Raw genomic sequence first — 16,265 nt, 5'->3', positions numbered from 1 at the left:
GTCACATTCAACTGGGCTTGTTCTGTATTGGTGAACATTTTTCAGCTTATCTAAGCAGCTCCTTCAGCAATAATGAATGTTAGGAACATACGCCAGTATTTATAATCACACAGGTAAATACTGTTTGTCCAAGGACATAATGGCAGGAATGAAAGTTTGTGAAACCACACTGCACTAATTATATAAAACCAAACCCATGGAGTCTGGGATAGGTGGTAATCATCCAAGTTACATGACTAAAGGTGTAAATTGATGTCAAATCTCTGTGGTAGGGATGTTAAAATAGCATAATATATAAGTTTGACAAAAGGTTACACCTTCCATCATGTTCATGGACAATCAACATCTGTTATGAAACATTCCATGGTTACCCATGTGCTTATAAATAATGGGGAATGTCCCTGACACTCATTTGAATTTAAAGATGACTTTCAGGTATGGATATTTTTACATACACTATATTACCAAAAGTATTGGGATGCCTGCCTTTACACGCACGTGAACTTTAATGGCATCCCAGTCTTAGTCTGTAGGGTTCAATATTGAGTTGGCCCACACTTTGCAGCTATAACAGCTTCAACCCTTCTGGGAAGGCTGTCCACAAGGTTTCTATGGGAATGTTTGACCATTCTTTCAGAAGAGCATTTATTAGGTCAGGCGCTGATGTTGGAGAGAACCCTACAGACTTAAGGCCCGTACACACGATAAGAAAATCTATAGGGAAAATTCGTCCGACGACCGATCTGCTGATTTTCAGATTGTTAGTATGGTGCTTTCGACAGCCAACTCTGACTTTTCGGCTGGCCAAATCCTGATGTGCAGGCTATAAGATTTTTGTCGTCCATAATACAATGTCCGATTTTCGTCTCATTAGTACAGATTTCGACGGAAAAAAATCTTAAGAGCAAGACTAGGCATGCTCAGAGACGAAAGAACACATACAAAGCAATCCAACACATGACATCACTTCTGAAGTAGAATTCTGTCGTACGGGAAAATTCGTATGAAAATAACCTCTTCACTTTCCACATAAGACTAGCATGTCATAAAAAACGGACGACAGATCTTTCGATAATCTGATCGTGTGTACGAGGCTTAAGACTGAGATGCCATTAAAGTTCATGCACATGTAAAGGCAGGCGTCCCAATACTTTTGGTAATATAGTGCAGTCACAATGGCCGAGCTTGGGCTAATGTAACTATGCATTTACCATACCTGTGGGATCCCCCAAGAAACTAGAAATCACTGTGGTAGGCACGGCAACTTCAGTGGTCTCCACAAGCTTTTGGATCTTGCACTGAGCGGCTGCCCTGCTGCATTGTAAACAAAGCAGGTTGCTCGCTTGGCACGGACGACATTCATAAAAAACACTTTGCATTATATCAATGCTTGCAAAATGTTCTTTGATTGGAAGAGTTGGAGAGGCAAGGTGATGATGTCACGATCTTCACTTCATCCAATCTGAGACCGCTGTGCATTTATTGACAAAACTGAAAGTGTTCTCTAAAGGGCTCCCGTGCTGAGCGGGTGACCTCCTGTGTTCACAAAGCAGTAGGGCAGCTGCTTGGCATGGGACCCATAAGCTAGTGGAGATTACTATAGTAGCAGTGCTTAGGACAGTGATTTTGAGCTTCTAGGGATCCCATAGGTATATTATATGCATAATTACATTGGTCCAAACTGGAACAATGTAACTATGTAAAATCATCCATACCTGGAATTTATCATTAAGAGTCGGTTCACACTAATCCGACTCAAAGTCGCCCCGACTTTGGGCGACTAATGAAGTTGCCCGTGCAGTACGACTTCAGCGCGGCTTGGAACGACTTCTCATAATAGAAGTCAATGCAAGTCGCTCCGACTTTGCAAAAAAATAGTGCAGGAACCTTTTTCTAAGTCGGAGCAACTTCAGTCGCTCTGATTAGAACGGTTCCCTTGCACAGCATTGGAAGCTACTTGTCAGGCGACCAAGTCGCCTGACAAGTCGGATCAGTGTGAACCAGCAGTTAGAAGCAGCTTGAATAGCAAGCAAAATGTCTTCAACATAACAAGTATAGTTGAATACAACTATCTAATATAATTTTTACTGTGTTACATTATGGTACAGTTAGGTGGTTCTAAAGCCTTAAGATTTTGTTTACCCTATTACATTCTATGCATTAAGGTAAAAAATATTCCATGCTGCAGAAACCCCCCAGCCTTATACTTACCTGAGCCGGAGCTTGGTCTTTCTGAGCAGATTGATAGCACTGACAGCGAATGGCCGCTGCTGCTGTCAATTAAACCCAGTGACGAGGTAGTGGGGCCGAGCAGCCCTGTCTATGTCTATAGACAGGGTAGCTGAAAAGCGAGCCCGCGTAGGTGTCCCCATAAGGCATTCGGCTTTCTAGGGGGGCACTCGCCAAAGAGGAGGGGCCAGAAGCGCCAGTAGGGACCCACAGAAGCAGAGAATCGGGGCTGTTATGTGCCATTGCACAGAGCAGGTAAGTACGGCATGTTTATTATTTTATTTTAAAAATCTGATGCTTTAATAACATTTTAGTACTATGCAGTTGGTACTATACAGTTAGTACAGTTACCTGTTCATGGTTCCTGTAGAACTTTGGTGTGTAGAACTTTGGTGTGGGGACGCTAGATGTGTTACAGCACAGTCCCTTTACTGGTTTACTGGCTGGTCTGTCCACACATGCAGTGTAGATTTTTCACTCATTACTATGAGAAGCCCATTCATTGTTGTGCTATTCTTTACATTTTAAAATGTATTTAAACCAGTTTCATAAATGTTTATTTTGTTTTTGTGCATGAAATGTATGAGCTTGCAAATTAGCATGAGCTAAGTGCAGATATGTCTTGTACATTCTGCAACTGATTTATCAATGAGTTTTAGGTGTTCAACTGTAGTCGAGTATTGTACCTTTTTAGGAACTCATAATTGAAGAATGTTTGCAGTTAAATAATACCACTTATTGTCAAACTCAATTTATAAAAAGGCAAGCTTTCAAGATACCTTTGATTTCTTCAGGGCATTCAGTGGTTATTCAAGTGCAAAACTTAAGCCCCGTACACATGCAACGATTATCGGCCGACCGATCGTCCAACTTTTGTCCAAGTTGTGTTTTGTTGGTTGGAATGTGCCTAGACTGCACGCAAATTTTCTCGGCCAACAAAAATCTACTTCAGAAGTGATGTCATGTGTTGGTTTGTTTTCTTTGTGTTTTTTCTTCTCTGAGCATGCCCAGTCTTGCTCATCAGATTTTTCCCTGTCAAAATCTGTACTGACTGCACGAAAATCGGCCATTGTGTTGACGGCCAACAAAAATTTTATAGCCTGCACACCAGATTTTTTTCGGCCGAAAAGTCGGAGTCGGTTGTCGGAAGCATCATACTAACAAGCCGAAAATCGGCAGATCGGACGTTGGCCGAAAATTCCCTGCCAGTTTTCGATGCGTGTGTATGGGGCATTAGTCTAAGTTGGGGAACATGGTCTATGCAGCATGGACACATGGTATATGTTAAAAAATATTCAATTTTTCATTAATATTTATTTTTTTGCTCATCTTTTATTTAATTGTATTTTTGGGGTGGGTAATGAAGGCTACCCCTCAACATCCAAAACATACAAAAAGCAATAAGAGCACCTAGGAAGACTTTATTGAGTTCATTTTAGGGTGGAACAACAATCCAACAAGTTTCAGGGGTTTCTGCACTTCCTCGTAATCAGGACTACAAGTAAAAACGAAATGTAATTCATATAATAATAATACTAATAATTTTGGTTTTTTACCTGTGTTGTAACCTGAAGAATGGGATGTGCCTGAATCCATAAACTACTCTGACTGTGAAGAAGCAGCAGCGCACCAATGAGCTCATTCCTCTGCTCCCTCTCCCAGTCTAAGTTCTAGATGTCTTCACAAAATAATTTCAGGCTTTTTTATAGGGCTGGCAATTTTTGTAGCAATTTACAGACATTGTACATTCACATCAGTCCCTGCTTACCAAGGAGCTTGCAATCTAAGGTCCCTACTTTGCATGCATACATACACCTACTAGGGCCAATTTAAACATGAGCCAATCAACACACCAACATTGCTTTGGAGTGTGGGATGAAACCCACACAAGCACAGGGAGAACATGCAAACTCCATGCAGGTAGTGTTGTGTTTGGAATTCGAACCAATGGCCCTAGTGGTAATTACTAAGCCACTGTGTTGCCAAAATACATGTAATTTTTAAAATTCATTTTAATGCATAAATCATTGCCTTCATTGGTGTATTTCCATATTGGCCCAGAGTTCAAATTTAACGCTGTCCAATAACACCTTTCACACGTGTGTTTTTCAAATGTGTATTTAGTCATTCGGAAGTCAGATATTACATTGTAGGGTTATTTTATTTTTATTTATTTTTTTGGTATACAGTAACAATACTAAAAATTACATTTAGCCATGCATCTACCATTACTTTTCCAATATTATATAAAACATGATAATCAATGATAATACTAGTTACAGACACTTACATACAACCAATGTACTGTGGCCGATTCTTCAGGCTTTAAAACTTCACACGGAAGAACCACTTTGTTACCCAGTAAGACTTTTTCTTCTTTGGTCACATGATGATCATGTTGCCCCCATACCCCTACAAGAAATGCAGTCAAATATAACTAAATGCAAGCAAAGATGGCCAAAACATAATACTAGCAGTAGACATGTGACATCGCATGATTGGACAGAAGACCTGCCTGTCCTTAGGCTTTCTGCAGAAGCATTGCAAGACACAGCAAACTTCATACTGACTTGTGGAAGTAGTGCATGAAAGAATCAACAATATCTTATTTTGTTCAGAATTAAAACACATGAAAAGGAACAAGAATGTAATATAAATTTGATGGTAGGTGCCTCACAATCTGTTAGCTGAAAGAGAGTTTACCATACATGCATTTAATAAAATCGCAACATTTCATACTACCCATTCCCTCTGGATAGTCTGTATCAAAGTCCAGCTCATAGAGACATCATTTCTATGATCCCCCCATACTCCTACCATCGCCAATCTAGTATTGGTCAGATCGTTTAAGACCTTCCCATGGCTGGATGTTCCGCACCATCAATGACTGTCTATGCACAGTTAGTGAACTATTCGCACACAAGCTGGTCAAGTAGTATCTTTTTCAAACTCCTTTTTACTTTTATGAAACCTATATGCATTATTGTGTTAATTGTGGAAATGTCCCTTTAATCGTTCAAAACCCAATGCTTAGTTATTTTTTTTTAGCTGTCTTATTAAATAAATATGTAAACCCTAACAATGAAATTCTCTGATTCTTGGTCTGGTAAACATGCTTTTGGAAGGGTTTTGTTACATCAGTTCAAAAAGCACAAAATACCTGTTAACCTATCAGAAGCATGTGAGCTGTTATTAATTATATCTCAGATATCCCAGAAGACTACAGAGACAATTGAGTACTGTCCGTATCCGTGTTTACAAGATGATGGACATGATGATGATGTACGTGATGACGGACAGTACTCAAAGGTCTCTGTCACAAGTGCACTAATACGGCTACAATCTCCTCAAGCCAGAAGACTACAAAATACACTATATTATCAAAAGTATTGGGACGCCTGCCTTTACACGCACATGAACTTTAATGGCATCCCAGTCTTAGTCTGTAGGGTTCTAAATTGAGTTGACCCCCCCCCCCCCCCCCTTTGCAGCTATAACAGCTTCAACTCTTCTGGGAAGACTGAGCACAAGGTTAAAGGGTGTCTTTATGGGAATGCCCATTTGTGAGGTCAGGCAATGCTGTTGGATTAGAAGGCTTGGCTTTCAGTCCTTGTTCTAATTCATCCTAAAGGTGTTCTATTGGGTTGAGGTCAAGACTGTGCAGGCCAGTCAAGTTCCTCCAACCCAGACTTGCTCATGCACGTCTTTATGGACCTTTCTTTTTGCACTGGTCCAAATCATTTGGTGGAGGGGTAATTATGGTGTGGGGTTGTTTTTCAGGGGTTGGGCTTGGCCCCTTAGTTCCAGTGAAGGGAACTCTTGGGGCGTCAGCATATAGAGACAATTTGATCAATTTTATGCTTCCAACTTTATGCAAACAATTTGGGGTTGGCCCCTTCCTGTTCCAACATGACTGCTCACCAGTGCGCAAAGCAAGGTCCATAAAGACATATATGAGTGAGTCTGCATGCAGCATCACCCACACTACTCCCCATAGTAATGGAGCCCGAGCGGCACACTAAACAAATTGTGGGTGACCCTATAATACAGTACAGTTAGGCCCCTTTTACACAAAGGGTCCAATCAGGTCTGCCTGTCAGTTTTTCAGGTGAACCAGACAGAATGGTCTATATATTGGTGAGTGTATACAGACTTGTGTCCATTTACATCTGCCTACTTCTGATCCAGTCAGAAGGTGATCTGTCCTCCTCTGTCTAGGCAGATGGGAGGAGTGGGATGGACAGGGGAGTCTGTTTACACCCTGCTGCCCATAGAGCAGAGCGAGTTCTGTCTGTGTCTTCTCTGTGAATACTGAGTGGACATGGACCCGTCATCTGCCCGATCTACTCTGATCAGCAGGGGATCAGCGGGTTGCTCCCCTGCTGATCAAAACAGAGTTCTCTCTATGTGAAAGGGGCCTTAGTGAGCGCTGTCCCCCTAGGACAGGAAGTGTGTTACTGGAAGGATCACCAGGTTAAAAAAAAAAAAGAATAAAACACCTAAAAAAAAAAAAAAACGAATACCACTCTATCTAAAGGAATGGTACGCTGCAATATATTTATTTTTTAAATCTAATAAACCGTTAAAGGCAAACTGGGTATAATATTTGATGTGGTATATGAACACCCCCATCAAGCTGCCTTTGCAGCATATGGGGCAGTTAGAGGAAGGTTAAAACACAGCTCAACTGCCTGTTTTTACTAACACCCGCCCCCAAGTGTAAACCACTCCTAAGTGCAGATGTACGTATAATTAGGAGTTAAGGGCATATATTTTTAATAGGAGGCCACAGTTCTACTCAAATCTAGGGAACAGAAATAGTACATACTCAAAAGACAAAAGAACTTAATTTTGAAAGCAACAGTTTCTCAGCGCTAAACCGCCAACACAGAGACAGTGAAGAAAATTTTACAGAATAGTAATGGAAAATGTTTCATACCAATTTTATGGAAACATATAAAGGACTATAAACTCATTTAAGTGGATTTCTACAAGATTTAAAATATCATAAATCATTTTAAAAAAGTAAACATTTAAAAACGTCACTCAAAAGTAACAAAGAATACAGCAAGATCTGCCAAAAAAAAAAGAAAAAGGGGTTGGAAAACAATTAACATGAAATGCAGGCTGTTAAACACAGTAAAAAATAAAAATCCAAATAAATCTTTAGAAATATTAGTAGTAAAAGACAAGGCATGAGAATGTGGAACTCAAACAAATGACAAGACTGAGTAGCTTGCTGAAGACAAGCAGAACACAGATTTTATAAATATCTAGTTTATGGTTCAGAAACCTGGAGCAGAAAGTTTATACAGATGAGAATGTCATTTCCAAACCATTGAGTCTAATTTTTATAGGCTCTTCTAAGGCTAAGTTTACCTTCAGTAGTAAAAAAAATAATAATTACTGCATATGATTTTGCAGATAAAAAAAGTAGATTCATAATTTTTGTTCACCTTGGAGCGGATTGCAGGTGCAGTGTCAGGTTCCTACAGACCCTCCGTATGGGCAGACCGTTACTCAGCTGCAGGCAGTGTCAGTGAACAAGTGGCCATTGATGAGCAAGTTGTCTTCCGTGACTTGTGAGCCCCTTTCACACGGGCTTTCCGATCAGGTCCGCCTGTCAGTAGTTCAGGTGGACCTGATCAGAGGCTTCATGCATCCCTATGGAGTAGTCAGCGCTGACACCTGCCACTATGCGATCTGATCCTGTCCGTGAAATCCAGACGGATGGAAAACCCTATTTTCCTTTTGTCTGGAGGATCGGATCAGATGAAAACTGACAGGCGGTCCGTTTTCATACGGTGTCCCATAGAGGGGAGCGGGGTTCTGACAGGTCTGTCTCTGCAAAGTAATAGGAGATAAACCTGTCACCCATGTGAAAAGACCCTAAGTCATTGATTTGTAGATCTCTATGAATGATGCGCCTAAATATAGGCAGAACATGTGACAAGCTACCAAGGATGACCAGTATGATTAGTGGATTTAGAACTTGCTTTGGAAGTGTTTTTGTATCCTTTAATTTTTTTAAGTCAGTAGAGATCATTTCATGGGTTATTCAATGGGGTTGATTTACTAAAGGAGTTGAGAATATTCACTCAATAGATTGTAGCTGTGTCCATTTTGAATGCCCAATGATGTGCAGATGAAATAAATAAACATGAATTTTGCTTTTTACAGGAAAACTGAACTCTTAAGAAATCAACCTCGCTGTAGACATGTTTCATAGCCAATGCATCACTATTAAAATTGTGTAAATAATGAAGTACAATCTGTCTCAAGTCAAAATATAATAATGGGTCAAATTCAAAATATAATAATGGGTATGGTCTAATCTGTTACAGTACCTACAGGGTCCAAGCCTGTTTATTCCAGGACCTGGTCAGTCCTGTATGCATGTATTGTTTCATGCATGGGCAGAGATGTATAGTAACTAAGTAGAACTACTTCACTACTGTACTTAAGTACCGAAAGGCGGTATCTGTACTTTCCTAGAGTAGAATTTTTTTCTCCTACTTCCACTTTTACTTCACTACATTTTTTCGATGATTTCAATACTTCTACTCAGATATTTATTTTTTGTGCTGCATAGTTACTCGTTACAATTATAAAAATTACCACTGCCAGAACAGTAGATGGCAGGTTTCATGAAGCTCAAAATATGTGTATTATCAGCGCATACGAAAATAAATGCTACTGTAAGTATAAATAAAAGCTGCATTCGAAATAATAAAAAACAATATGATGTTCAAACTTTTGACTCCTTTTTTAATAACTACATAACACAGTACTTGTACTTTTACTTTCAGTACTTGAGTAGCAATTTTTTTTTCAAAACTACTGGTACTTTTACTTTCAGTACTTGAGTAGCAAAATTTAAAAAAAAAACTACTTGCAATACTTAAGTACAAAAAATGTTAAATACTTTAGTACTTCTACTCAAGTCACTTTTTGATCGAGCACTTCCACTTCTACTCAAGTCACTTTTTGATTGAGCACTTGTACTTTTACTCAAGTATGGGTTTCGAGTACTTTATACAACTCTGTGCATGGGTATACACCAGATTTGTGTCCATTTTGGCTATGACTAGTTGGGGCCTAGGCTTTAGTGTCCAAGTGTTGGTGCACATCCATTAATGTGTCGGTGTGTGTGTCTTAGTGTGCATTGGCATGCGCCCCTGATGCTGGGCATGCACACATGTCCTGGAGGGTATATACAGTAAATATCTTCCCCTATGTCAGCCAGTGCTGTGTCTTCTTACCAGCAACCTTGTACCTCAGATTGCTATTGTTTCTTCTTTACCATTGCTGACTTGGATTGCCTGACCCTACTTGTGTCCCATGCCCTCATTGCTTACTCTGCCCCTTCCTGTTATTCTGTTGTCTGCTGCCTGGTTTGGCCTCTGCCCGGACTCAGACTATTCCCTTGCCTCCTGCCTGACTCAACCTCTGCTCTGAATTAGACCTTTCTTTATATCACACCCTGTCTCTACAGTGTAGCCATTGTCTTCTTAGAACCCCATTGGTGGGATGAACCTGAGGACTGCAAACTGGTGTCAGCTTGTAGCAAAGAAGCCCAAGGCCACTAGGGTCACTGGTCCATGACTCCTTGTGTTGTGCTCTGCTGAAGACCAAGTTGTCACAATATACACCTTGGGTGAGTCTGTGTCACCTGCCAGGGTTGTCAACCTTAACACCTGTGTAAATAGAAAAAAAGATAACACAAAGCTAAAAGTGTATATCTCCCCGTGCCTAGGAAAAAATGGTTGCTAAAAATCAGTATAAATGGGTCATATATTAAATAAATAAATAGAGTATAGCAGCAGCTGTAAAGTGAAAATAAGTGACAAGACCTTGACGCGTTTCGTCACTTCCTGTGACGTTATCAAAAGGTAGGAAGGCACACGTGGGACGCAGGTGGAGCGCAAGCCGGAAGTTCTCCCGCTCGCCACCCTGCATACAGTTTGCGCTGATACACACGCTCACCAGCGGCCGTTAGTGGCCTTTTTTACTGAAATTATTTCTGATATTTGGCTATCTTCTTTTGTATTATTGCCACAATGTCTTTTAACCCATAATTTGGGAATAAAATTTTAAATCTAAATAATACACTATCCGGAGCATTTTTGTCTTCCTATTTGGCCTGAGGTGAGAGGAGAGAGAGGGGGAGCCCGCCATCCTATCTACCCAAAGTGAGCCACGAGGAGACCCCTATTTTAGCCTGGAGGCTATCTATGCCTGGTTGGTCTTGATGCTACAAAGGCAGTGCTCCCCAACCTTTTTATCGCTGCGGACCAGTCAACGTTTGATCATTTTTCTGTGGCCCGCTGAGGAGGGGGCGACGTCAATGCAGAGTGCCCACAACGTGCCCCCAATCAATTCACAGTGCCCACAGCATGCCCCAATCAATGCAGAGTGCCCACAGCATGCCCCCAATCAATGCACAGTGCCCACAGCATGCCCCCAATCAATGCACAGTGGTCACAGCATGCCCCAATCAATGCACAGTGGCCACAGCATGCCCCCCATCAATGTACAGTGCCCACAGCATGCCTCCAATCAATGCACAGTGCCCACAGCATGCCCCCAATCAATGCACAGTGGCCACAGCATGCCCCCAATCAATGCACAGTGCCCACAGCATGCCCCCAATCAATGCACAGTGCCCACAGCATGCCCCCAATCAATGCACAGGGCCCACAGCATGCCCCCAATCAATGCACAGTGCCCACAGGATGCCCCCAATCAATGCAGAGATGCCAGCGTTCTCCCCGCGAGACCAGTGCACTTACCTCACGGCAGCTTCTCTTCAGTCCCCGGGTGTCCTAGAGTCCTCAGTCCTCCTGCCTCCTCCTCGGCCAATGGCATGAGTTTTACCTTTCGGCCAATCAGGAAGTGGGAGGACCCGCTCCCTGATTGGCCAGGAGGAGGATCCGTGTGACAATAGCGAATTTTCATTCGCTATTGTCACACAATGGGCTGGCTCGGGCGCAGAGTGCTCTGCGCCCCAGCCGCCACAGAAAAAAAGTTTAAAGCTCCTTGGGCGGCCCGGTACTGTTTGATCCACGGATCGGGGGTTGGGGAACACTGCTATAAGGCATACATGACCCACATCATTTAGTAAGTGATTCACTCTTACCATTTATCATGGTGAAAAAGGAACCTGAGCTGCACTGATGTCACAGAGTCAAGCGGAAATTTCCATGCTGAGCACCTGCACATTTTTTTGTGAATAAGCATCATTTGCACAAGAGACTCACTATTTATTTGAACTTTTTGAATTTTTCACTACAGTCACTTAATATGGACTTTATCATATGAATCACAATTTATGTATTTCACTATTTATTGATACTCATTTTTTATTTATTATATCAACAGAGGAGTATTAATTTTATATTGGTTTATTTATTGATCACTAGCCACAGATATTTACCACTAAGATATATAATTTAAAGAGCAAGCGCTATAGGTAGCCTTAAATAGACTACTTCCCTACATCTCTTTTATATTTATTCTATAGCAGCTGCTTTAAACGCACATTCATTTATTTATTTATTTATCTATTTATTTATTTATACTTACCAGGCGCGGGGTATATACTGTAGTATATTTCTCACACAGAATACAAATTGGCCTAAAATGATGAAAAAATTAGATTTTTAATTTTTTTTTTATTGGCTGTGTTTTATAGCAGAAAGTAAAAAATATTAGTTTTTTTTTCAGAATTGTTGCTCTTTTTTTGTTTATTGCGCAAAAAATAAAAATCGCACAGGTGATCAAATACCTCCAAAAGAAAGCTCTATTTGTGGGAAAAAAAGGACATCAATTTTATTTGGGTACAGCATCGCATGACCACGCAATTGTCAGTTAACCTAACGCAGTGCCGTATTGCAATATGTGGCCTGGTCATTAGGGGGGTAAAACCTCCTGGTCCAGAAGTGGTTAAATACCACGGCCTACCTGATTATTGTTGCTGACCATGTCCATCCCTTTATGACTACAGTGTACCCATCTTCTGATGGCTCCTTCCAGCAGGATAATGCACCATGTCACAAAGCTCATATCATCTTAAACTGGTTTCTTGAACATGACAATGAGGTCACTGTACTCAACAAGCAGCAGATCGCAATCTAATAGAGCACATTTGGGATGTGGTGGAACGAGAGATTTGCATCTTGGATGTGCAGCCTTCAAATCTGCAGCAACTGCGTGATGTTATCATGTCAATATGGACCAAAATCTTAGAGGAATGTTTCCAACACCTGGTTGAATCTATGCCACAAAGAATTAAGGCAGTTCTGAGGGCAAAAAGGGGTCCAACCCGGTACTAGCAAGGTGTACCTAATAAAGTAGCCAGTGAATGTACACTGCTCAAAAAAATTAAAGGAACGCTTTTTAATCAGAGTATAGCATCAAGTTAATTAAACTCCTGGGATATTGATCTGGTCAGTTAAGTAGCAGAGGGGGTTGTTAATCAGTTTCAGCTGCTTGGGTGTTAATAAAATTAACAACAGGGGCACTGAATTTTGTTTCCCTACTCATCTGACTGTTTTTAACTAGGGACTAGGGTCAGTGTCACTATTGGTAGCATGAGGCTACGGTCAGTGTCACTACTGGTAGCATGGGGGGGATACCTATAGAGGGTGCATAGGCATTCCAACTCCTCCAGGATGGCACATTAATACGTGCCATTGCCAGAAAGTTTGCTGTGTCTCCCAGCACAGTCTCAGGAGCATGAAGAAGCTTCCAGAAGATAGGAAGTTATTCTAGGAGAGATGGACAGGGCCAAAGAAGGTCCTTAAACCATCATAAGGACCGGTATCTACTCCTTTGTGCAAGGAGGAACAGGATGAGCAGTGCCAGAGCCCTAAAAAATGACCTCCAGCAGACCACTGGTGTGAATGTCTCTGACCAAACATCCAGAAGCAAACTTCATGAGGGTGGCCTGAGGGCCCAACGTCCTCTGGTGGGTCCTGTACTCACTGCCCGGTACCGTGGATCTCAATTAACATTTGCCATTGAACACCAGAATTGGTAGGTCCGCCACTGGCGCCCTGTGCTTTTCACAGATGAGAGCAGGTTCACCCTGAGCATGTGTGACAGACGCAAAAAGGTCTGGAGAAGCCATAGAGAACATTATGCTGCCTGTAACATTGTTCAGCATGACCGGTTTGGTGGTGGGTCAGTGATGGTCTGGAGAGGCATATCCATGGAGGGATGCAAAGACCTCTACAGGCTAGACTATGGCACCCTGACTGCCATTCGGTATTGGGATAAAATCCTTGGACCTATTGTCGGACCCTACACTGGTGCAGTGGGTCCTGGGTTCCTCTTGGTGCACAACAATGCTCATCCTCATGTGACAAAGGTATGCAGCCAGTTTCTGGAGGATGAAGGAATTGATACCAATAAACGGCCCCCACACTCACCTGACCTAAATCCAATAGAACACCTTTGGGACAATAGGTTTTGGTCCATCTGACGCCATCAGGTTGTACCACAGTCTGTTCAGCTCAGTGATGCCCTGGTCCAGATCTGGGAGGAAAAACCCCAGGACACCATCCGTCATCTCATTAGGAGTAAGCCCCGATGTTATCAGTCATGCATACAAGCACATGGGGCCATATAAACTACTGAGTACCATTTTGAGTTGCTGCAATGAAATTTCAGCAAAAATGAACTAACCTGCTGCATAATTTTTTCACTTTGATTTTTGTGTGCCTTTGAATTCAGCCCTCTGTAGGTTGATCATTTTCATTTCCATTAAACGATGTGGCATCCTTTTGTTCCTAACACATTACCCAGTCCCTATCAGTATAGATATCCAGCATGAGATTGTTCCCCATTGAAATCTGATGTGTTTTCAAAGTGTTCCTTTAATTTTTTTGAGCAGTGTATACAGTACATATATATATATATATATATATATATATATATATATATATATATATATATATATATATATATATATATATATATATAAACTAAGCTAATACACAGTCATTGGCTTTCCAGGTTATGATTTTCATATCTTCAGTTGATATAACTTTATTTTTTTCTGTTAATTAAGAATTACAAAATGTTTTGTGGGAGCGCCTCACAGGTTCTACAGAGGTTTGCAGAGCTGTAATTACCATAACTGGCTTCCTTCTTAGCATCTAGAAACCAGGAAGGAACCTTCTTTATTACCAATATCCCAGAGACGGCCACTTTGTGCCATATATGGGAAGTCACAATGACCTCAGCCTGAGCAGGAGAGAAGTTGATCACTGGTAGATAAGATTTAACTGGATGTTTTCAGAACACACAAAGCTGCACTGTTGAATAATGGGAATAAAATCTGCACACCCCAACATGCAAATCCATGACTTCCATGGGTAAGATAAATACTAGGTAAAAGTGGCAAATGCTTAATTTGCAAATTCACTGATAGAACCAATGTGTTCTTTAACCACTTCAATACTGGGCTCTTTCACCCCCTTCCTGCCCAGGACAATTTTCAGTGCTACACTGATGCAACACTGTACCCATATTAAGTTTTTTTATCTTTTTACACACAACTAGAGCTTTATTTGGTGATATTTAATGGGGTTTTTTCATTTTCTTTTCTAAATAAATGAAAAAAGTCCAAAAATTTTGAAAGAAAAATGCGCTTTTCTTTGTTTCTGTTATAAAATGTTGCAAATAAATAATCTTTCCTTGTAAATTTAGGCCAAAATGTATTCTGCTACATTTCTTTGGTGAAAATAACCCCAATCAGTATTTATTATTTAATATGTAGGAAAGGTATAGAGCCCACAAGCTATGGTATACAGTGCATCTGGAAAGTATTCACAGCATTTTACTTCTTCCACATTTTGGGTTGTTACAGCCTTTTTCCAAAATAGATTAAATTCATTATGTTCCTCAACATTCTACAAACAATACCCAATAATGACAAAGTGAAAGAAGTTTGTTTGAAATCTTTGCAAATTTATTAAAAATAAAAAAAACAGAAAAATCCCATGTACATAAGTATTCACAGCCTTTGCTCAATACTTTGTTGAAGCACCTTTGGCACTAATTACAGCCTCGAGACTTTTTGAGTATGATGATACAAGCTGGGCACACCTATTTTTGGGCAGTTTTTCCCATTCTTCTTTGCAGGACCTCTCAAGCTCCATCAGGTTGGATGGGGAGTTTCAGTGCACAGCCATTTTCAGATCTCTCCAGAGATGTTCAATTGAGTTCTGGGGTTCTGGCTGGGCCACTCAAGGACATTCACAGAGTTGTCCTGTAGCCTGTTATCTTGGCTTTGTGCTTAGGGTTGTTGTCCTGTTGGAAGATGAATCTTAACCCCAGTCTGAGGTCCACAGAGCTCTGGAGCAGATTTTCATCAAGGACGTCTTTGTACATTGCTGCATTCATCTTTCCTGCAATCCTGACTATTCTCCCAGTTCCTGCGGCTGAAAAACACCCCCACAGCATGATGCTGCCACCACCATGCTTCACTGTAGGGATGGTATTGGCCAGGTGATGAGCGGTGCCTGGTTTCCTCCAGATATGAGGCTTACCAGTCAGGCCAAAGAGTTCAATCTTTGTTTCATCAGACCAGAGAATTTTGGTGCCTTTTGGCAAAGTCCAGGCGGGCTGTCATGTGCATTTTACTAAGGAGTGGCTTCCGTCTGGTCACTCTACCATACAGGCCTGATTGGTGGAGTGCTGTAGAGATGGTTGTTCTTCTGGAAGCTTCTCCTCTCTCCACTGAGAAATGCTGGAGCTCTGTCAGAGTGACCATCGGGTTCTTGGTCACCTCCCTGACTAAGGTTCTTCTCCCCCGTTCGCTCAGTTTGGCCGGGCGGCCCGCTCTAGTAAGAGTCCTGGTGGTTCCAAACTTCTTCCATTTACGGATGATGAGGCCACTGTGCTCATTGGGACGTTCAATGCTGCAGAAATTTTTCTGTACCCTTCTCCAGATCTGTGCCTCGATACAATCCTGTCTCGGAGGTCTACAGACAATTTCGTGGACTTCATGGCTTGATTTGCGCTCTGAC

The 16,265-nt window shown here is 41.4% G+C and overlaps 1 protein-coding gene across 1 annotated transcript in view; it reads right to left on the bottom strand.

Annotated features, from left to right (window-relative positions):
- The window catches only part of MCAM (melanoma cell adhesion molecule), a 148,289-nt gene that overhangs the window by 97,139 nt on the left and 34,885 nt on the right, over positions 1-16,265 (bottom strand). The window contains exon 2 of the mRNA XM_082274546.1: positions 4,520-4,641. Coding sequence (XP_082130672.1) covers positions 4,520-4,641 — 122 coding nt within the window. The remainder of the gene's footprint in view (positions 1-4,519; positions 4,642-16,265) is intronic.

This window comes from Pelophylax lessonae (genome assembly GCF_965119305.1).
Source record: "Pelophylax lessonae genome assembly, chromosome: 12".
Lineage (NCBI taxonomy): Eukaryota > Metazoa > Chordata > Amphibia > Anura > Ranidae > Pelophylax > Pelophylax lessonae.
The sequence above is the reverse complement of the archived record's forward strand: the minus strand, read 5'-3'. Positions and strand labels throughout refer to the sequence as shown.